The following is a 24,089-nucleotide window of genomic DNA, read 5'->3' as shown; positions in this document are numbered from 1 at the left end:
GTCCTTGGGCAGGGTTGAAATAGGGGGGGAAATAGCATTTTGACATTTGTGCAACTAAGGACAACTTAAAGCCATCTCATTCATGAGCTGGGGATGAGATGAAGGCAATGTCCTAGCAACATAGCAGAAAAATAGATAATGGTTGGGGCATATTTGCACCATGGTTCTGTGCAATGGATGTGGCTTTAATGACAACCTAAGATTGGAGATGAAATGAAGATCGCTTGTGACCAAAAGGGTTGCCACAGCATGATGATGTATGCTAAACTGCAAATGAGGACACAGTGTAGTTCTTAACTACAATAGAACTATCTGTATATTCCTCTCCTCTGTCACACCCAAACAATCTGAAGTGTTTTTCCTGCCATACTATTTGTTTAAGGATAAATAACACAATGAAAGTTACAGAAAACTGGAATGAATGAAACTCTGTTGCCATACATTGGATTGAATTGATCATCAGGCATGCTACAGAATGTAAATACATTTCTGAATTGTGCAATAGCTGTATGAAAATAGCTTCAAGCAGAAAAAATATAGAATAGGCATATTGTCCTCCCAATTAACACAAAGTAACTGCTAATGTTTTTCAAGTTCTCTCAAATAAAGCTGTTGTAATTAAAGGTTAGGTTCATTGTGTTAGCTTTGTTGAATATAATGGTGAGCATGTCTCTTTAATGTGCTCACAATAGTTGACTATTCATAACCTTGGTGAATAAAGTCTAGGATTTCTTATTCCATAAATTCTGCTTCAACACTGAGATTCCCTTTGGGGCTCTTCCTTATAGCCATGTTAATGTTGTGTTCTGCCTTAGGAGCAGCTCAGAAGCCTGGTGCTGTCCTTGCACATTTGATGTGGGATGAGTTAAGAGATGTGCTTGATGGATTCCTCTAATTTTGTTAAGGACGGCACTAGGCGTCTGCCTCATTTTTACCCATCAAGGCACTGGAAATTACATTGGCATGTTTTTATGCTGAGTCAAGAATTGGAAGAATGTATAATAATGTAGCCATGAGGAAGAGGCTCTAGGAACCAAATTGTATTATGACTCTATCCACAGTGAGCATTTCAGTAAACTTTTTCTCAAGAAAAATTGCTTTATTTTATTCTTAAAAGGAAGTTGAGAACGGGGACTCTCAGAATTCATAGTATGCCAATAAACCCCGTATTAATCTTTGTGTTCATCCACACTTCTAAAGGGTGTTTCACAAGTTAATTTTCCAAACACTGCCATTAAAACCCATACTGTAAAAACACATGGAAAATGGCATGCAAGTGCTTCAGGTTCTTAGGGCAGGAAGGCAGAAGGTGAAGAAAGGAGAAGGCAAGTGCTTTGACTGTCTCAGTGGTTTTGCCATGGGGTGGGGGATGCCCCATACCATGGATACAAAGTCTTTAGCATATGGTTTATTCATCTCTCACGGCATAACTAAGGCAGTTAATCAGTATGGCTCGTGACCTTCAAATGCTTTGAATAGATATTTATATCTGGGGTGCAGAGTTCTTTCCATTCTAAAAATATAGACCATTATATGGCAGTTACCTCACGATACTTGCATAACCTTTCATAAATACTTTTAACGCAAGCCTTAAAACATAATAGGTCATAAATTCTTTCACACATTCCATTTTATGTATTGTAATCCAGGGAATGTAGTTCTCTAGGCAATGCAATTTACCACCTATACTGTTATTTTTTAAAATAATTTTTAGTGTTCTCTGCCCAAGTGTATTTCTAACATTTTAACAAAGGTTTGGACTCCTGCCTATGAAAGCAATAGACAGATTCGATAGCAGTAGAGAGAAAGAAGTTTGTACCTGATGCTTCTTATCTCCTTTAACCTCCTGGTGCTTTCCTGGGTTCAGGTTATTTATAGCACAGTTTTAAAGGACTTGCACTTCAACAGGAGCTATGCTACAGTATGACATTTCAATAATTCTAAGGAGATGGGTCTGGTGGACTGAGGGGCACAATATATGGTATACATTGGAGAGGACTTTATACTGCTAGAGTATTCATTGTCACCAGCGTGGACTTCAGAACCACAGCTTTCATCTCTTTTCATCTAAGCTATGTGTAGGTCACCCCTATAAAATGGAAATGCTGGGTCTGCAGGGTCACTGTTTCCCAAAGATTTTTGTGCCCTATTTTTGTTGAGAGGAAAACTCTAAGCTCAGGTATTTCTTATGGCACAATTCAATGCAAGCACAAGGGGAAGTTGGGCTGCTTCCAGACAGACCTTTTAAAGTGCTTGTCCTAAGTACTTACAGTAGATTCATGGATCATCCAGATGATGGTGTCTTCCTTCCCCCCCCCCCCAGTTGTTTCTGATTCTTGGAGACTTCCTGGACCAGTCCCTGCAGTTTTCTTGGCAAGGTTTTTCAGAAGTGGTTTGCCATTGCCTCCTTCCTAGGGATCAGACAGAGTGACTAGCCCAAGGCCACCAAGCTGGCTTTGTGCCTCAGGCAGGACTAGAACTCACTGTCTCCTGGTTTCTAGCCTGGTGCCTTAACCACTACACCAAACTGGTTCTCAAAAAAAAAGTGTATTTGTTATACATGTTTTTTCATTTTAGGGCACTTCCAGATTGAAGACTCTTAAACCTTAAAAACCATGGTTTTTCTGCTGTAAACTGTAATCTGAACTGCAAGCTGTCCTTTAAAAGGGAGAAATGTAAGGTGTTTCATTTAGGGAGAAAAAAATTAAGGCACATGTACAAGTTATAGCATTTATTGCTTGGAAACACTACATCTGAGAAGAACTTGGCTGTGAGCATTGACAACAAGCTAAGTCAGCAATGTGAAATGGCTGCTAGAATAGTTCACTCACTCCTGGACTGCATTAGAAGCAGCATTATATCAAAGACACATCATTCCTCTATAGTCAGCCCTGTTGAAACCACACCTGAAGCACTCTATGATTAGAGGAGTATTCCCAGAAAGATACTGACAGGTTAGAGAGGGTTGAGAGAAGCATAGTGAAGATGATACAGACACTTGAGGAGAATCAAGTCACTAAGGATAGGCTGAATGAACTTGAGATGTTCACTGTGGAGAAAAGAAGACTGAAGGGCGACAAAATAGCCATGCTCAAGTACATAAAGGGAGGTTACAGAGAAGATGGGCAAGAACTATTTTTTATGAAAACAGAAACTATAATTGTTATGCTAGTATAGAAAAGAGCAACATGTGAATGCCGTAGGGGACCTCATGTGTCAGCCATCTCTATTCCCAGCCTTACTAATAAAGTGGATTCCTGATTATGCAAAAGCTTGAAAAAAATGCATGTAGAAATCCTCTTCTGAGCACTTTTCATCTTTGCTCAATGTAGTCTTCTATGAATGTAGAAAACTGGGGACAGAGAAGGCATGGATAGTCCTGCACTCTATCCATGTTATTCCTTCTCCAGACCTAATGGTTTCTAAATACTAAAGTATATGACCACAAGAAATGGTGTGCAGTGGTGTGTTATGGCCAGATGCAAAGGAGGATCCACCTGCACATGGAAAGTACCTAGCTTTCTGATATCTGCTCTGCTTTAAAGAAGCAAAATAAAGTATTGGGTTGGGAACTATTTGGAGAAGAGAACATTTATTTATTTATTTGTTTGTTTGTTTGTTTGTCTATTTAATCTATCCGATTTGTCCCCGCCCATCTCCTCCCATCGGGGGACTCTGGGCAGTTTACATAAAGCACCAAGAGAATAATATACTTGAGGGCCAAAATTAAGTAGGGAGGCAGAGGTACTGCCACACTATGCCCCCCAGTGGCTTTTCTTTGTATGCTGTGGCATGGCTACCAATTACACCGAGGCCTGTCAGTAAAATCAGACTAGGTACCCTCTTCAAACCCCAGTGCTCAATATGGGAGGGTTTGAAAAGGAATTCACACTGGGGAGTGACTGGGGGTGAAAACTGCAGGCACGGGCACCATCCCAGATGACATGAGATGACCTATGCAGATACTTCCCCAAAAGGATTTTATTATTCTAGTATACTCTGTTTCATTCACTGAATTAACAGGATCTATTATCCTTTTTCACAACTAAGCCTCTCGTATTTTCTGCTTCTTATCTCTTTTCTCATCAAAGATGATCAACTAAGGAGGAAATGGCCCAAAAGCTGCACAAAGCCCTTTTGTTTGATAGGGTCTGCAACAGGGGGTTGTAGGGCTGATGGTCAGACCTGACGTTTTGAGATAATTTTTATTTTATTTTTATTTATTTATTAATTTTTGCCACTGCCCATCTCCCCACAAAGGGGGGATTCTGGGCAGTTTACAACAGTAATCATGTCACGAACGGTCTCATAAAATAGTTGACATATGATTGTGGACCATCACATAAAACTATGCTTTCCAGACTCAAATTTTGCAGCATGCTGGTTTCCCATTTAATATTTTTAAATTAAAAAATTCTAATTGTTCTTTAAAAAAAACAAATAGAGAATTATCCCTAACGGCAGTAAGGGTGGTCTCCGTAAGTACCACATTGAGTACTCCTAATGCTAGAAGCTCTCCTTAAAATAACTTCAAAACTGGTATAGAACAGTTTTGGGAAATGGACAAAGGAGGAAACGGTTAAGAACATAGGGCTGGAAACACAGGCAGCAAGAACCCCCCAAGTCCCCAAACAACCTACGTCTCAGTGTTTACATTTCATGTTAAAAGACTCAACACAAGGAGGGGGAGTGTGATTTTGGAGGGAGGGTTTTTATACGGTACTTATAGAGTGCGGAATGGTGGTTGGGGCTCCATTCATTTGAGTGATACCTCTGCCCCTCATTGCACAGTCCTTCTGGACTTACAATTTGTCTGGGTCTTTCTTTAGCTTGCTGCACAGGTCCTAGAGGAGAAAGGCATTGCTTTTGGATTACTGGATTCTAAGAAAGATGCAAAGCTTGCCAAAAAACTAGGTAAGTATGATCTATTTGTCATCCTTCAAGATAGGGAGAGATTCCAGCACCATGTTTTGGCGACCTAAACCAAACTACTAGTGACAGGACAGCCAGCATTGTACTATATTCTATGAACATCTATATACTACTAAAACTCTCATGTCTGTTTGTTTGTAACCTTTAACTGGGTGAAACGGTGCATTGCAGGGTGACAATTTTTGAACCAAGGTACCTGAAATGGGCTAACTTACAGAATGCATCCAAAATCCAGGACCCACGACTCCTGTGGAATAGAAATTTGTCTATGAAAATGTCATAAAACATTTTCTGGCCAACTCCTGATGCTTGACTGTGCTATACAGTTCAATATGGGCTACATATTGAACATGGGCAAGTTTCAAGGCAGATACATCTCTGAATATCTCCCTGAATTTTAAGAACATTTCCAGTGAAGGCAGTACATTAGAAGCTCTGCCATCGTTGAAGGCATTGAGGAATCTGGTAAGGAAATATCTCTCAAAATGATAACCCAAAGGGTCATGTGTTGTCTAGTCCAGGCTTAAAAATACAGGTGTCCTAATGAAGCCAGTGTGGCTATGGTACAAATTTTTGCTTTAAGCCACTGGTTGAATTCAAACTTACTTATGCAATAAATTTGTTCTGATTATACAGCAGCAACAAATCTAATCTTATCTGCAAAAATCTAGATGACCACTTGATAGCAGCAAAGAGATGTCTGGATATCTAACTCTGCTTTGTCTAATCTGAATTTGCACTCCAGATCTGGTAATGCTATGTATTCTGTGAGTAACTTTTCCCAGAACCCATTCTGAGCTAAAATATTCACTGTGTCTTATGTAGGAAAAGTGATCTGCATTACCCTTCATTCACATTAAGGGCCGACACACATATTACTTGCATTTTTGTCTTTTCTCCAGGTTTGGATGAAGAAGGAAGCCTATACATCTTTAAGGAGGACCATGTAATTGAGTTTGATGGGCAAATGGCAGCAGATGTCTTGGTTGAATTCCTTTTAGATGTAAGTTCATCCTGTTTTCCAGTAGAAATAATACATTATCATTAGTGCTAGTTGCAGGGATTTTTGTAATATAGCATATTTGCCAGGGAGCAAAAATAATATAATATAGTGTAATGCAAATATTATATTTTAAGTTAAAGAGACAAACATTATTTCCATTCAAAACTCATGGTATCTATTATGTTATAACAAACAATTATCAAAATGCTTTTAAATGGGCCCAAACTAATTTTACCAATAAATAAATTCATGAGGAAAATCAACTTCGGCCACCTGATTTCACTTGTTTAAAACAGAAGCTTTAATATTTCAATATTTGCCTACTCCTGCACAGTCCATGTTTTGCAGATCCCCAAATCAACAGTCAAACCCACTTTTTTTAATAGCAAAGCTACTTTGTGGCACAAATTATAGTTGGAACTGAGACTTGCCCCCTCTCTCAGAGTGGATCACAATACTGTATAACCTTTTTATCTCAGCCTTTTAAAAGTTTAGATACGTTTTTAGTGCCAATTGTGGAGTTTTAAATGTTTATACAAGCTACACAGCATCATTTGGGAATGGGAGGCATATAAATTTGAAACAGGAAGAAAATTGATAAAAAGCCTGAACTCTTCTTTTGTTCCAAACTTCTTAAAATAAATTATGAATACCACCAACAGGCAAAATGAGGCTGCAGTTCAATGAATACTTTTCTGTGGGTAAACAAATAGAACTTACTTTAGGATAAACGTACTAGGTGGATTGGAAAGCATGACTGTCAGCTGATATACTAGCAAGCCCCTTGAAGTTCTCTGGGAAGGAATTTATTTCCAAGCCTCAGGTGAGCTAATCCTTGCCTATTTTAATATAGCTATTAAGTGATTTCCACATAAAATCTTTTTACACTCCTCCTCTCACCCCCCAAGTAAGGATACTTCATTTAGGATTGCATAAAATGTTCTTTAATGTTGGCTAGCTGATGAAAACATATATAGATATCTGAAGTTGCTGGAGTGTTTTTCTCTCTAATTAGGTTTGTATACTGTGCTAAATTTCAATGCAGTTCATTTACTTTTGTCTTATTGTGTGATTTGAATGTAGTCAGCTGGGCCTTATTTAACAAACCATGAACAGCATAATGAATGTAGAAACTCAGTTGCTATATCCTTTTTATTGAGATAAGATCTTAACATATGCAGTACTTTATACTGAAATTATCTAATGAATTATTAGTAATCATAAATGTAAAATATTTTTGGAAAAGAACTGGTTCTTAGAATTATTCTGAATATTTCTGAAATTTTAAAAAGCACGTAAATATTCATATATTCTAATATTCTGTCTTCAATAATGTTCAGTCAGATTTTTTATTAATTATTAGCATCCAATACTTTGAGGCATAGTGTCTCTGGGCTTCAAAATTTCATTTACCCATATATACTCGTGGATAAACTGAGAATTTTAGGTTCCAAAATACACCCCCAAAATTGGGTTTGGCTTATCCGTGGATGGGCTTATCGGTGAGTATATATAGTAATACTTTTTTTTAAGTACCTGTATGTACTCACAGATAAGCCCCTCTGTGTCATGACCTCGTTGCAAGGCACAAAGAGCCTCACAACGTAGATCATGATCATTAAGAAATAGAGGAAGGAGATAATCAAACTAGGGATTAACACAAGCACCCAAAAGCACCCACACCCATGGACCCATAGGCAGCTGAAAAGAAGGGCGTCAGAGGAACGGAGATAAGCCGCACCTGGTGCCCCGGAGAACACAACCGACGCCAGGAGACAAAGGAAGACACCGGGAAAACGCCCAGGCAGCCATCAAGGGTCCCATCAAGAGGGATCGGGACAATGCAGGGTGGGGGAGCCCGGGGCAATACAAGAGAGTATAAAAGGGGCACCTCCGCACCACCACCCCCATTCCCGTTTTTCGTTCTGTCAGCTATCATTCCAATAAACCAGAAATCCTTAATACCCATTAAGTGAGTCTGTGTCTTATTGCGAAACGAGACTGACCCTGACACTCTGCAGATAAGCCAACCCTCAAATTTTTAACCAAAATACCATGAAAATCGTGCCACCTGCGGATAAGCCAATTGTGAAAATTAAAACATATGAAAATGTTGAGGGTCAGCTTATCCGCAGGTGGACTTATCCACAAGTATAGATGGTAAATATACAAGCCATCTGAGCCACTGACTCTCATTCTGTCGTGCCATATGTAGGCTTAGGGAAGCAGAGGTGGGAATGTGTTGTTGTTTTCCTGAACTTCATCAGATGACAAGCAGAGTAATAGTTCAGCTGACTTGGATACTTTGACTTAAGAATTTCACATATTAAATACATCACATGCAGTTGTCCTTCTGGCTTTGCGTACGAGAGACAGAGGGGCTAATGAAGTGTATCATATATTAGAGGGCAGGCTTAAATTTTTCCTACCCTTAGCCATTTGCTTTGCATAACAGCTCAAAAAGAGGATGAAAATCTAATTAGCGTAGTAGGGGTATTTCTGGAGGAGGAGGAGGAGGAGGAGGAGGAGTGGCAATGGCTGTTTTTCAAGACCATGGACAGGTGTAAACCTTCCTCACCAAACTTGGTGGTCACACCAACTAGACTGCTGAGTATTAAACACTATCACAAAGATAACAATAAAAGGGTATTTCTACACTATGTATGCAATGTATATTGTATACAGTAGCACGTAGTTTAACAGTTTCCTGTCAGAAAAAAAGCCACTGCATTTGTGTTATGTGTAAGTTGTTCTTGTCAAAACTCTTTCTTCCGGACAGCTGATGGAAGATCCTGTGGAAATCATTAACAACAAACTGGAGCTTCAGGCCTTTGACCACATGGAAGAGGAGACCAGACTTATTGGCTACTTCAAAGGAGAAGATTCGGAATGTGTGTTCTAAGTCATAATGAAATCTGAAGGGAGCTGGAAAGCAGTATCATTTTTTTATTTGGCTGAAGTGAATTGATATGTTTGTTAAAACGTTTGTATATTCTTTACAACATGCACTCTGTGTAGCCCTGTGTAGTACAGAAGTTCAAAGTAGATTATATACTTGCTGTTTTTGCCCAGTCCTCAATGCACTCACCCAAGGTTTGAACAGCTCCTTGCATTACAAGGTAACGTGCTCTGTTATATCTACTGCAGTCTTCTTTAGGCCTCTGAGACTGTACTATGTACACTGAATTAGAAACAAACTGAGGTATTTTATGTGTGGTGGTCTTCAAAAAAAATCATACTTAAGTGTGATCCTCCCTGCTGAATTGGAAATGCAGTGCAGGTAAAAAATTGGAACCCAAAGCAGAATGGCCCAGAGGGAGGTGAGCATGGCCACACTGGATGAAAGCGGCTGGCTGATCCTATCTGCAAGGGTCACCTGACTATGCCTTCCACAGAATGGTTGGTCAAGTACATCAGAATGTGGAAATTAATGCTGGTACATCTAAGGATGACTTAAGATTGCCTCTAGTATGTTATGAAAACACAGAAAAAAATAACCCACTGGTCCAGCTTGTGCTGCTGTTTAGATGCATCTTCTGTCAGCTATTCCTTAATTCAGGCTGGTTCATTTAGCTCACAAACTCAATCTTTTTCAGGAAGCTCTACACTTTAAAAAAAAGTGATTTAATGCAAAATTCTTCAAGCTTCATTTTCTGGAAAAGCTAAATTTGTTCTTTAGCAATTTTTTAAAATGAGAGCCAGCATCTCTTCTTCAACAATTTGTTGAATCAGTGGCATCTACAAGGGAGGATTAAAACAAGCTCAAGGAGAACACATAAAAAAGGGAGCGGGGCTTCAATTCCACAGTTGTGGCTGCCATCTTGTCTTTTTTTACCACCCGTGCAGATGCCCCTGGGTTGGACTCATTCAGTCCTGCAGCCAGGATGTAACATAATGGGGGCCTGATCTCACCTAATTTTTCTCTCCACTCCATATTTTAAGTTATCTTTAAAAGACTAGATGTGCTTGCTCCAGACTGATTGATGAAAATGTTTATGCCACTCAATTCCTACAAGCTCTGAGTGGCTTAACAGATTAAAAACAATACACAGAAACAGTGTAGGTTATTGTTCTTGGCCAAAAGGAAACCATATTATGATAGCAGAACTAGACAAGATTTATTATACAATAGACATAAGTCTTAACTTTCAGATGGATTTCTATGTTCCTCCAAACACTGATAGATTACAGCATCCCCAACCCAACCAACATGGCCAATGTTCAGGAATACTGAGAGCTTTAGTCCAGCAACATCTAGAGGGCCTTAAACAATACAAGCTTGTAATTTTTGTCCTTATTTGTGATGGGGAGAGGGTGCATGGCTGGATGAATGACAGACAGATATTCTGTTATTAGGATTAATATTTAAAATAATTCAAACAAACAACAGTGAAGATAACACTGCCAAGTTATTTTTTTTTAATAATGACCATTTAAGATACAAAGTTCTATACATGGGATCATCTTAACTTAAACTGATAACTTAATGTTATCAGGTCTGATTCTGAGGGAAAAGACACACACAAACCCTGGAAAGAGATAGTAACTCTAAATAATCAGCATCATAAAAAGATGGCTTTTCAAAACATTTTGATTTTTTCAGTCTAGATACCTTTGACCATATATATTTTCCTTCTAACATACCCCCATATGACTTCAGAACCATTTAAAAGCATTATATAGCCTTGTTCGACCTGCAAAAGGTTACAGATTGATGTCCTAGAAAAAGCTGCTCAATATTTTAGGGTTATTTTAGGCTACAAAAAAGAGCTCAAGAGAATTAGGGAGAAAGCAGTTATGCATGAGCATAGTTTTCTCACAGAAGACAAGATGTTCAATTGTTTGATATCAAAAAACACTGCTGCACTAGAGCTTATTCTACCAAGACCAAAATTAAATAATTCTGCTGAAAGGCCAAAATCTCAGGCTTTTCATCTAGCTGCTTTTCTGTAAATGAGATAGAGGTGTAGGAAGCAAACAAAAGAGGCCAGATTCAACCAAAGCCAATAATGAACTTTCCTAACCGAAGCTTCTGTAAAAATGGATGGAAGAAAACTTGCTTCAAATTTCAGGAAGGCACTTGGAACACAAGTTCCTGGCACAACCTCCAGTCCACTTAATTTAGAACCAGCTGCAACTTGAATCAATAAAATCATTGTACTAAGAGTTTAGTCATGAAAACTTCAAACAGGACATAATTATGTTACTGTAATTTATTTTTTCCTACCTTAACTTAGAATGCTTTTTCTACCACATATTCTAAGTTGAGTCAATATAGTCCTTATGTATATAAAATTCTCCCCAAATATTTAAAGACCCTAAATTCCATTAACTATTCATCCAAATGTTTTTATGAGGCCTTTATTGACTACAGCAAACCATTTTACTATAATTTACCTGTACACAATATTTTTGACAGTATTTCACAATGGGGCAAGTGCGAGCTTATGGGTTACAGTGATACCAATTATTGTATTGATCTTAATTTAAAAAATTGAGATATGATTCTTTTTCCTTCCTTGTCCTCCTCAGATTACAAAGCATTTGAAGAGGCAGCTGAACACTTCCAGCCTTATGTCAGGTTCTTTGCCACATTTGACAAAGGGGTAAGGACACAGAGATTCCTGCACTGATCTGATGATTGAGAAAGTGGTAGCTCCAGATGCGTGAGATGATTCTGATTATCTGGAACCATTTCAGTTGGCCTTACAGCTAGAATATGGTACTGTTTTGATCACCTTGATAGGCCGATTGTGCCAGAAATTGAACTGGGGTGAGGGCTGAGGAGAGAGAATGTGGTCATACTGATTCTGTTGGACCTCTCCGCATGTTTTGGTATCTTGATCATGATACCTTTCAGCACTGACCCTGGAGCACTGTCTTGCAGTAGTTGTGGATGGAAGAAAGCCTGCAATTAATATAAAAAGCAGCTGTAAAGCTGCTAACTGGTGCAAGGTATGGGGATCATTTGATTGCCAGTAGTTATCCAGACATAATTTATAATGTTGTTATTGATCTTTAAGACCTAAGATGACTTGGGACTTCGCTCCTAGCAACTGCCTGTTCTAACAAGAAACAATCTGGCTAGCAGCTGGTGTACTGATTCTCCCCCCGCACCTTTTATTTTGAACAGGTCTAAAGCCCCTTTTAAAGGGACGCGGTGGCGCTGCGGGTTAAACCGCTGAGCTGCCGATCGGAAGGTCGGCGGTTCGAAACCGCGCGGCGGGGTGAGCTCCCGTTGCTCGTCCCAGCTCCTGCACACCAAGCAGTTCGAAAACATGCAAATGTGAGTAGATTAATTGGTACCGCTTCGGCGGGAAGGTAACGGCGTTCCGTGAGTCATGCCGGCCACATGACCACGGACGGGTCCTTAGGGACAACGCCGGCTCCAAGGCTTAGAAACGGAGATGAGCACCGCCCCCTAGAGTCGGACACGACTGGACTTTACGTCAAGGGAAACCTTTACCTTTACCTAAAGCCCTTTTGCTTTCCTGATACAGCTGTAGAGTTCTAGGCCACTTTTGGGTACTCTTTGGCTTCCTTTACATTTCCTGTATGTGTCCTTTTCTGTTCTCAGATCTTCACTAAGATTTTTAGGCAGCCATACTGACTTCTGCTTCTGTCCTCTTTTCCCCCCTCATTGGAATTATTTACAAGTATGCTTTTAGTATCTCTTTCTCTAGGAACATTTAACCATTTTGTTTTTTTTCCTGAAGCTCTCTTCCATGGAATCCTTCTTATTGTTGAGTTCATTAAAACAGGGAGGGGGAGCACAACTCCAAGGTTTGTGTTTGACTATGCTCAGTTTTAATTTCCCTTAAAATCAAGAACTCCAGCTATACATGCTCACATCCCCAAATGTCCTTCCTACTGATTAGTGCCAAATCAAGACTAGCTGATTTTCTTGTGCCGTCCCTCCATTCTCTACAGAAGAAAGTTGTCAGCAGGACAGGTCCGAAAGATCATGCTTGGAAGAATTTGTCTTCCAATCAATATTAAGGCAATTAAAGTCTCCCATAAGTATGACTTCACACTTCTTTAAAAGTTCTGTGATTTTCTTTTGTATGACATAGTACATGCCTTCTCTTTGGTTCAGCAGGCAAAAGTAGATACCAACAATGGGATTGTTTTCATTTATTTCTTTGATTATTTAGGGCAGTTAATTCCTTTGGATTTCTGAGCAGGAATAGGTATTTTTTAACATATATTGCAGTCCTCCTTTTCTGTGTCTTCTGTTCCTTTTGCACAAATTGTATATTTCAACTACTATAATCCAGCTATCAGGGCCACCTCCCCAGCTCTCTGTTAGACCTATTTAAATCATATTTCCCTTTCTGTTCTAAAAGCTCAAGTTTATACTTGATGTTATACATTATACATTGAAGTTATGTCATACACATTTATATACCATATGTATAGACAGTGAAGGCCATTAAATTATGCACAAATATTCTAATTTTTCAACTCATCTGATCCCCAAGAAATTTTGAGATCTCCACAAAATTTGTTCACAAAGCCCTCAGGGAGCACAACCCACAGTCTGAGAACCCCTGCATTGGATACAATTGCTTCCATGATAAAAATATTTTGCAGAGCCTTCTTTCTTCAAAATGAAGAATTCTTTTCAGCTGAAGTGTGATAATTCACTCTTCCAATTCTTCAAGGAATGCTAGAAGTTTGCATTTGCTGCAAGCGTATAATTGGTTGTTTTCAGATAGAAAGACAAGCATGTTACAAGTACTGGAGATCACAATAACAGAACTCTGTCCATTCAGAATTCCTTTTCAGGGCACCATTAATAGACAGGCTTTTATTTCTTGTTCCTTTATTTATTCTTCTTGTTTCTTTCTCAGGCTCCCAGGCTGGTTAACTACACATGGCTGAATTAGAGGATAATTTTGTTTGGGATTCCTCCTTAAACTTCCCCAGTGAACTACCTAGGCAAACTTCTGTTAGTACTCCATATTCATTCACTCCATGACCTTGCATCCTAGAACTAGACTGTGATGGAGTTTTGAAATGTTTAATAAAAGAACTCCAAGCAGCTAACAGCAATCTTGCAGAGTAGAAGTGTGAACCAAAAAAAGGAACTTGCACATTAAGCTTAATTACTTTCAGAAATAAATTCAGTCTTCACACTGTAGTTAGATGAAGAAAAATAGAGATAGCTTACTTTTATTCAATAGATCTGGATACAGATAGCTTCACAGTAGAAAGCAGTTAATCATCACTGGTTCTTTGCAGACACTTTCTATGTGGAATAGAAAGGGCGAGGAGCAGCATTCTGCAGCCCCCCTATTTGCATGTCTGCCCACAAGGTAATGGAGATTGTTAATCCCCAAGCCCAAGGAGGAGGAAGAAGAGGAAGTCAGGTGACCACATGACATCCCACAAGCACAATAGAGATGCGATTTGCTAGAGTGACCCCCTTATGCTTATGAGACAATGCTGAGTTGATCCCTGATAATTCCAACAGACTGCCCTATATTCCTCTTCTCTACTCACTTTTCCTTCTACTGGACTCCACAGACAAATTCCTGTTAACTCCCCATTTGCTTGCTCCATGAGCTTATTTCATGAAATTAGGCTGCTATTGTAGGATCATGCCTTTAGAAATACCATTCCTTGTGTCACAGGGTATAAATTTTCATAACTATATATAAAATCTTGTGCCTGCTTTTTTAAAGATAAAAATTATATGCTGAACAATATATGCTAGTGCCAACTATATTTTGCTTTGTAGCTTTCAAAGCAGCATTGCTGATAACATGGAGTGTACTGTTTAAAGTCAGGAATCAGATGAAATATTTTTAATATTTGAAAAACATTCATATAATATATGTTCTGAACAATATTTAGAATGTATTTTTCAGAAGTAGAAATTATTATGGTGAACCCACAATATCTACATGTACCATACTGTTCAGCAAAATAAATTGCAGTAAGTTACCAATGTAAAATTTCTCATTTCTTATAGGTGGCCAAGAAATTGGGCCTAAAGCTAAATGAGGTGGATTTCTATGAGCCATTTATGGATGATCCCATCCGTGTCCCTGACAAGCCATATACTGAAGAAGAATTGGTTGAGTTTGTGAATGATCACAGAAGGTACAGAGAATGGTATTTGGAGCATTTCACCTACATTTCTACCAACAGTTCAAGTGCTAATCATCCAAAAATAGTGAATTTCTATTTATTCCCTCCTGAAATTGGTAGAGTCATTATGTCTAGAGTTGGTCAGTGGCTAGTGTTTTGCAAGCTTCATTTTTTATTATGTACTTCCTAAAACCTGCAGAAAGTGCCTCTTATGAATGGACATTAGCATACATTTGGTAACTGAAAAGGAAGCTCTAATGGCTAGTTAATATCTGGATGCTTCCAAGGTTCCTATTTATCTATGAAAAATATGAAAGAGTGTAGATCTATTAACTAGCACACGAAATCCTTCCCCACTCACAACACTGTAATCCGTAGGGCTTTGTCTGCATTCCCTACCCTTGCATTTCAATGCTTATTTGAAAGTCCAGTTCACATAAAGCTTCTGCCATACAACTTGCCTCTTGGGAAGAGAATCCTTTCTACCTACATGGGTAGTGCAGAGAAAAAGGAGGGAAAAGGCTGTATAATACCTTGAGCCTGAGAGAATCAGTCCCCGCACACTGCTGCTGTTCAAGTTAATGCCATCTGCTGATGCTCCTCCCTGAGCATCCTCCAGTCCTTCTGTGTTTGTTGAAGAGTGACTGTAATGTTTTATGGAACTGGTTTCTGATCTGCCAGTCATGCTTTCTGAGTCTGCTGTCCCTACACACATTCTTATGAATCGAAATAGAACCGGATGGAACTGAAAACCATTTGCTTCCCTTTCAGAGCCACACTGCGCAAGTTGCAGCCTGAAGACATGTTTGAGACCTGGGTAAGCGATGGGAGTTGTAAACCTAGGGAATATTCACATGAAAAAGGCCCCGGACTGGTTAGAAAAGCTAAAAGATGGCCCTGCAGGCTTTTGTAGGTTGGACATGCAAGTTATTTATGCAACAGTCATTCATACTCATCCAAACTGCTGTTTGGACTCTTACAACGTCTTATACATGGGGCTAACCTAGAAAATGATCCAGAAACTTCATTTGGTTCAACTAGGGCCAGTAGACAGTTAATGAGATCATATTATGCCAGTGCTTTGCCATTTCAGGGCCAAATTCAAAGGGCTGGTACAAGCCTAGGAAGCCATAGGCAGCCTGGGGCATACTACTGAAAGGAGTATCTCTTCCTGACTACCATAATCCTTGGATTGCTGTAATGGGCTGTGAGAATAACCTTAAGGAAGAGCTGTAGCCAAGGCAACAGTTAGATAAGAGAAATCTGAGTCCAGCGCAGGAATGGAATTTGAGAGAGCATCTCAGACTTGACCCTCCCCAGTTCTCTCATTAGAGCCGGCGTTGTCCGTAGACCCGTCCGTGGTCATGACGACACGGAACACCGTTACCTTCCCGCCGAAGTGGTACCTATTGATCTACTCACATTTGCATGTTTTCGAACTGCTAGGTGAGCAGGAGCTGGGACTAGCAACGGGAGCTCACCCCGTTGTTTTAGTATTCATGACTTAGGTGTTCAAGCCTGGTCTACCCCGGAAGGCTGACAATTGCCTTCTGAAGTCTTTGTCTGGTGCCTCTGGCCAAACGAGTTAAGAAGGATGGCCAGTAGAGAAAGAGCCTTTTCAGATGCGGCACCTTGCTTCACCTGATGTCTACGTGACAGTCCTTTTGTGTTTAAAAATATTATTTTACATTTTTTCCACCAGTAAAATATTGCTAGTTTTATTACTGAGATTTTAACACCATGGCAATTGCTGACTTGTTGCTGCAGAATATTTTATTTTATTGTGCTGCTTTCTATAGCGATTTTAATTTTTTAACCTTTCCCTGTATTTATATCGTGCTCAAAAGTTAAACAAACTAATAAATATGCGTTCAGGCTAGGATTCTTCCTCTCTTAATCCACAAAACTCAATTCAAGGTACTCTGTAAATGTCAGAGCTAATTTCTTGCAGCAACAGGAGTTGTGTACAAATGAGACCGGGTGAGAATGAGCCATCACTGCTAAGAAACCTACTTCTAAGAGAAGCAATGCCTAGCATATCATACAATGATAGACATGCATGTACTGTGTTGCATTTAGATAATTTTGAGAATACTGATCCCATTTTTAGTTAAATTATGGTACATCAGTGAATAGCTCAAGATCAGTGACTCCATAGTATTTTAAATAAAAACAACAATCAAGTCAAACAGCTTCTTCTAGGCTCCACACGTAGACCTCTAGAGAGGAATGAAGGACCTCATCTCTTTCTCTAATAGCAGGACTGGATCTTGGAATATGGGGAGAAAAAGTCCTGGCAGCATGTCCTGAATGCTTTATCATTAAACATTTGCTGTTCCCCACCTCCCCACAGATAGAAAACAGCAGCAACAGCTTGACCCTGAGTGCAAGATTTGGAAGGGTTTTAAATCTAAAGGCAGCTAAGCCATTGCAGTTTTAAATTTCGTTTATTTTTATGTTTGGCAATAATGCACTTGAAAGGGGATGCAGAAAGCTGTTCGGTACCACACTCTTCCTGCCCTTCACCTCCCACCCCATCCTGATGGTCACCGCAGCTCCTAGCAGTGGGCTTGGAAGAAAGTGGGAAGAGTTCAACAGTGGTAAAACCTCAAATGGGCATTGAGCACAACACCTCAAGGAGGAAAGTTCAGTAAAGATTCCCCTTTCCCAAACACAGCGCCTTTAGGCTCATAAAATACATGCTTTGCCTGCAGAAATCCCTAGGTCAATCCTTTACCTCTCTAATTAAAAGATTCTCAGGTAACCTCTGTTGTCTGAAGAGCGCCACTTTAAGTTTTAGAAGGCAGCACTGAATCCAGGCCCTGATCTCCTGTATCTCTCAGCTCCTAAAAGCTGAGAAAAACACTGTTTCAAGCCCAAAGCCTCTGTGAGCCAATTACGAGCAGAGAGAGTCAGTCTGAAGCTCCATTCACACACCTGATTTGTGCTGATTAGGAATTGCCTCCATGCTCTTGTGCTGTTCCCACAATGACATCGGTCTTGACGATCCAAAAATAATTTGCAGCATTAATACTTGAACCCGCAGGCCGATTGGCTCCCAGCAGGTAGAACCGTTCGAGGTGCGCCTCGTGACCTACCAGCCACAAGGGGGCAGTGGGGTGTAGATAGTCTTGGTCTATCCCTCTGCCTGCTCGTTGGTCTAATCGGAGGTCACTTCCTTCTGCCTTTCTTCCCAGGCCCATGTGTACTTGCTCTTTGACTTTCTCTCGGGAGGATGCGGCTAGTCTGGTGCCAGGCTTTGCCTGTTCCTGAAATGTATTTTAATGTCTATAAAAACTCTATTATAGCTATAAAACCCTGCTTCCCTGCCCTCCAGAATGTCCCCCCTCACACACTTCCAGCGAGAAACTGCGCATTCCTGGCTCCTCAGTTTTCTTCTCTCCCTGTTGAAGGGTTAGCAGCTCCTGTCTTCATTTCACCAGGTTTCTTTGAATTTCTTTTATCGATGCTTCGTTTTCCCAATTCTCTCAACTCTCAGATCCAGTGTCTCAGTGGCTGCAGGTGTCCCTCCTATGGCTGTTACAAGCATTCAGCTGAGTTGGTCAGGGAGCATCCCCAAGGACCTGTCCCTGAGTCCTTGCATTGCTGTGCTTGCTTTGTGGTGAGGCAAAAAATAGAAACATTCCTGGCTGCCACCCAGAAGCCTTGTGCAAGGGCACTGGGGTCCTAAGGTAGTTTGTTAATGGTGAGAAAGCGAGAGAGAGGTAGTACTTCCCGCCAGTAAGAAAGTGGCTTACCTACAAGCCCGGAGCTGCTCCAGCCTCTCAGATCAAAATTGAGATTTTTGTACAGCTGAGTCAGAAGAGAATCAGCCTGGGAACTCCAGGGTGCAGTACTGTGAGAGAGTTGCCAAAGGACTGCATGGAGGTGCCTTTGAACCATGATGCCTTGACACCATTTTGTCAGGCTTCTTAAACTGGGCAAGGATCTGCTTTTTCTCCCACCCCCAGCCTACCTCATAAGTGCACGGAAAGAAGACATGGACTGAGCACTGGTTTCTTGCCAACTTTTATTCTTTCCCATTGGTCAGAACTCTGGACTGCATTGCTTCTGCAGTGGAAGGGATGTTACCAGGGGCTGCCTGGAGTGGTCTGGTGCCTTCTATTAATTGCATAGATGGCAGGCATTTCAGAGAATTTTAAAAATGTAAAAATTGTGTACATGGGAAGCCATAGCGCTTGGGAAGCAGAATTTAGCCTTTTCAGTTTTAAATGTTGATGAAAATCCACACAGAGTGTGTCTTAGAGGGGGGGAAACTTCCAATGGCAAAGAATAGAAGTACCTTTTTTCTTAACACAAATAGCAGCTAGAAGTTTAACCAGAATCATAGACGGAGATGGCTTAATTTACCCCGCTCACTTGTATCTAGAAGAAAATGGGGAGGGAGGGGAAGGGTCCTAGAATGTGAAAAATCCCAAGTTATATCATTCACATAAGGTGTAATTTCAGCTCACTGGCAAAATGTTTGTTTTGCATGCTGAAGATCTAAGGTGCAAACTACCACTTCCAGTTAAGAGATTTTTCCATGACTAGGTAGAATTTTTGCCTGAAAACATCTGGAACTGTTGCCAGTCAGAGCAGATCACGCAAGGAATGGAATTGGTAGGCCTGACTCACTGAAACATCACTTCAGATGCTGGTGTGCATGTCAGTGTGGTGGATAAAGTTTTGCTTTCTGCCACTGAATTGAGCAGCAGCCTATGTTCTCTGACATATAATCATATATGTTCTGGAAGAACTGGGGGAAAGTCTTCTATTGCACTGGAGAGAAGAGCTGGGCCTTTTGTTTAATGAGTTATCGACTCTGGCATTGTGCTTGTGTTAAGACAGCTGGAAATTGAGTGGGGGTGTGTGTGGGGAAAGCACAGAAGGCACACACTACCTTGCACTGCTTTTGCTCCAATTTCAGTCATAAATCTACTTTAAACATCCCTCTCAGACTCTGATTCCCCTGTGGAAGCCAGCAAAAGCCTTAGTCTTACAATCTCCCTCTCCCGCCCCTCCACCAATGTTTTCCACTTATTCTTTTAATTCTTCATTTTATGGGGGTTCTGTCACTTTTGGACTCAGAGGGGAAAGACATTAGCATTTAGATGGATTTTTTTCCTCTTGCATTAATACCAATTGAAATTGAAAGCTGGGATTGGCGGAAGGCAAGGAACATGAGGTTTTCCATGGTATAATTCCAAGATGACGTTTGTAGCAGGTGCACAATAAACATCCTCCCTGCCAACTCTGGGGGCTTTTGCCAATATAATTTTCACTGTCCCCAGCTGCCCAAGATTTGGCGCTACTTTTTTGGAAGAAAATCTGTCCCAGATTTGATTTTTAATACCAACCTTTCACAAGTCTCCTTTCTTCAGTTTTTATAGCCATATCTGCCTAAATCTCTTTGCAGCTATTTCCTGCTTTTATACCTCCTTTGGGACCCTCTGGCTGTAGAGGGCCTCTGTCTTTGTGCCAGGAGGCATGATTGCCAAAATGGGTGGAGCAAGTAAAAAAAACACCCGTTTATCAAAAGGCATACCAATGAGGAAGCTCCATTCCCTTTCTAGTTCCCTAGTAAATCCAACCAATCTTTGTTTTTGTTTTTGTTTTTTCCTAAGGCCTGGGCTGCTTTCCCCTTCTGAGGTCCAAAAGACATTCTTGGAAATTTAAAAAAAAATGTTGGAGACCAGCATTTTATGTGCAGCAGACCACTTTCCCAATTCTTTCTGTTAAAATTAAAAGAAGCATTTTTAGTCAACTAAGGCAAGGAGCACGAGGCAAAGATGAACCCATACCTGCATACCTATGGCCATCATCTCTGGACTCTAATAGTATCAAGCAATAGAAGGATGAGCTTGATTGACTTGTTTTCATTAATGGACCTATAACTGTATAATTTGGTTGTCAAATCTGATGGGTGATCTTAACTTAACAAAGCTATTATTACATTCCCCACTGCTCTGGAATCCCTTACTGTTGGTTGCAATGTTACATTAATCAGCATTTTCTGAAAGAACGTGAGTTCTCTTCACAGAAGCACCTCACTCATTCAGTTAGCAGTTTGGTAGAAAAAATGCTAATTGTAGTTCTGATGTTGGCATTCCTCTCTGTCAATACCCCTGGCTTCCAGTCAGAGTATAGTGGGGCAACTAAATGCAAAATGTCTGAATTAGCAGAGATAACAGGGCACTTTCCACAGGATTTTCCACAGGTCACGCATTAGGGCACGATTTCAAATATACATGATTATAAATGTTCATTCTTTTCTGTTTTTTGTTTTGTTTTGTTTTGTTTTTAGAACTCTTATATGACACTGCTAGGAATATTGTTCTGATGTCCAACTGAAATTAACTTCTGTGTAATTTAAATCCATGGTTTCTTGTCCTGCCTTCTGGAGCAATTGCTCCATGTTCTACAAGACAGCTCTTCCAATACTCAGAGCTATCACTTCTCCCTACAGTCTTTTACTTGTTGTTCTTAAATCTGTCTGTCTGTCTCTAGCTAGCTATCCATCTTGTAAAGGCAGTTTGAAGCCATGGAATAGCAGTATGTGACGTATGTGTGTCTGTGGGGTATTAATTGTATACTTCACAACTAATAACGTTGGACTCACTAGAACATTTCTTGCATACAGGAGGATGATCTGGATGGAATTCACATTGTGGCATTTGCTGAAGAAGATGATCCAGGTACAAAACACACAGGCTTGTTGCAGGTTTCGGTGCTAAAGGAATTACTGTTCTCAGGGGATCACTGTGTTAGTCTGTTACAAGAAAGAGTCCTATGGCATCAAAGCCTATGCCCAGTGAATATGGTATTCACTTCCATTAACTATGTCTGTTCCTCAGATGTTTGAGAAGTTAGCTTGAAACAGAAGTATATATACTCTCATGCTTTTGGAGAAAGGAAGGGGGCAGCATGTATTTTTGTGTTTTTTCCTTTATGCAAATAAATGCTACAAGAGGTTGAATTAAGGAATCAGATTTTGGAATACAAACCGTTTATTTGGGCATTTCTCAGCTTATTATTCTCTGAAATGTTTTGTTTGCAATAATACTTCAATCACTGATTCATTGTTAGCTGTTCTCCTGCTTGACGCTTCATATATGGCTGGTACCACCTTCGCTCATTCTGAGGACATTTACTCCTCATTAACTAGAAATAGAAACAGTAGGCAGCTTGTAGTGAATTAGGCCAAAAAAGTTCTTCACCAGAATATCTTCCATTCTTTGGGGCTACACTGGAAGTTTTGAGTGGGCTAAATAGTGTCTACAGAAAGAACCTGGCAGGTATCACACAAATCTGAAAGCGGACAGTAAAGAACAGAGCCACAAATGAAATGGTAGGACTGAGAAATGGTGCACTGAAATAATCTTCTCTTAAATGATTGTAGTTGCTTCGAGTATGCCATTCTTGTCTGGTTTTACTGTAAACACCTCAAGTATTCTTCTGCAGAGCAATCCACAAGAGAATAGCTTAACCATTAATACCATTTCAGATGGCTTCGAATTCCTGGAAATTGTCAAGCAGGTTGCCAAAGATAACACTGACAATCCTGATCTAAGCATTGTCTGGATTGATCCTGATGACTTTCCTCTGGTAAGTAGCTTTCTCCCCCAACTGGTCCTTTCTAATTTTTTACACACTTGCATTCCTGTACACAAGAAGTACATATACATTCCATATACAATAGCAAATTATTGCAAATATGATCATTTGAATCAATTGTGTACCACCATCAATAGAAAAATTCCAAAATTAATGGAAAGATACATGAATTTAAAATTTATAAGTATTAATATCAATGCAAATATTCTAGTATTTCATATATATATATATATATATATATGAGATATTCACGTAAGTAAGAGATAAACATGAAATTATATAGCATAAGATTAAGAAAAAAGAAAAAATATGAGAAACAGTGCAGATAGAAAAAAAATATAAAGAAGTGACTTCCAGTCTTCTTTACAGCAGTTACAAACTTACTCTCTCCCCTCCTTTGTTAAAATTACAACATGATTCCCATATTCAACCTTTTTAAATCAGCAAATCCATAAATCACCAATTCATTTTTTCCATTTTCAGCAAAAAGTCCATAAGAGGTTCCAGTATTTTATAAAAGTACCTGTTGCCTTATCTCTTATCAAACAGGTCAATTTTGCCATTTCCGCAAGTTCTACCATCTTCACAATCCACTTCTCCATTATGGGTATTTCAGTATTTTTCCTTCTTTGTGCATATAATAGTCTTGCTGCAGTTACCATATACAAAACCAATCTTCCATAAGTCTTTTCTAATTGGTTATCCATAAGTCCCAATAAAAAAAGTTCTGGTTCATCTGAATCTTTAAAATTCTTTGTACCATCATATGTATTTATATCCAATATTTTTTTTGGAAGTAAAATGTCCATATTTTTCACATTTCCAGCATTGATTAGAAGTATATTTATATATCTTAGATAATTTCTCTGGTGTCATATACCAATGGTACATCATTTTATAGAAGTTCTCTCTTAAATTGTAACACAGTGTGAATTTCAGTCCTTTTAGCCACATTCTTTCCCATTGCTCCATCTGTATGTTATAACCAAAATTCTTAGCCCATTTTATCATATAGACTTTAACTTGTTCTTCTTCCATTTCAAATATCAGCAAAAGTTTATATAGTTTAGCAATGACATGTCAGCAGATTTAAACAATCCATGTTCCCACAGAGGTATGTATTATTTATTTAATTAATTCAAAAGTACTTTAGAATAAACAATATTAAATTTAGCTGTTCCCGTAATCCATTTTAAACGTTCTTAATTCAAGTTCTTGGCAAGCTTTTAATTATTTTTAAATTCTTCTAGTTGTTTCTTTATTTTTACTTTAATCTGGGTCAAAGGATCACTCACCAGGTGGTTTAGTTGCTCTGCTGCTTGGAAGATCTCTGTCAAATGTGCACTAGAAAGTGGAGTTTTGGATGAACCCAGTGTCCCTTAGTAGGCTCCTCATGAGGCTATGTGCTTGATCTCTTTTCCCACAGCTCCTGGCGCTCTAC

At 39.6% G+C, this 24,089-nt stretch overlaps 1 protein-coding gene across 1 annotated transcript in view; it reads left to right on the top strand.

The window, feature by feature from the left end:
• LOC134491071 (calsequestrin-2) overlaps window positions 1-24,089 on the top strand; it is a 42,338-nt gene that overhangs the window by 10,004 nt on the left and 8,245 nt on the right. The window contains exons 2-9 of the mRNA XM_063294582.1: window positions 4,830-4,914; window positions 5,835-5,935; window positions 8,715-8,826; window positions 11,468-11,541; window positions 14,913-15,043; window positions 15,803-15,848; window positions 21,675-21,729; window positions 22,539-22,639. Of these exons, the coding sequence (XP_063150652.1) occupies window positions 4,830-4,914; window positions 5,835-5,935; window positions 8,715-8,826; window positions 11,468-11,541; window positions 14,913-15,043; window positions 15,803-15,848; window positions 21,675-21,729; window positions 22,539-22,639 (705 nt within the window). The remainder of the gene's footprint in view (window positions 1-4,829; window positions 4,915-5,834; window positions 5,936-8,714; window positions 8,827-11,467; window positions 11,542-14,912; window positions 15,044-15,802; window positions 15,849-21,674; window positions 21,730-22,538; window positions 22,640-24,089) is intronic.

Source organism: Candoia aspera, chromosome 2 (genome assembly GCF_035149785.1).
Source record: "Candoia aspera isolate rCanAsp1 chromosome 2, rCanAsp1.hap2, whole genome shotgun sequence".
NCBI classification, from domain to species: domain Eukaryota; kingdom Metazoa; phylum Chordata; class Lepidosauria; order Squamata; family Boidae; genus Candoia; species Candoia aspera.
Note: the sequence above shows the minus strand (reverse complement) of the source record. Positions and strands in the feature narration are given on the sequence as shown.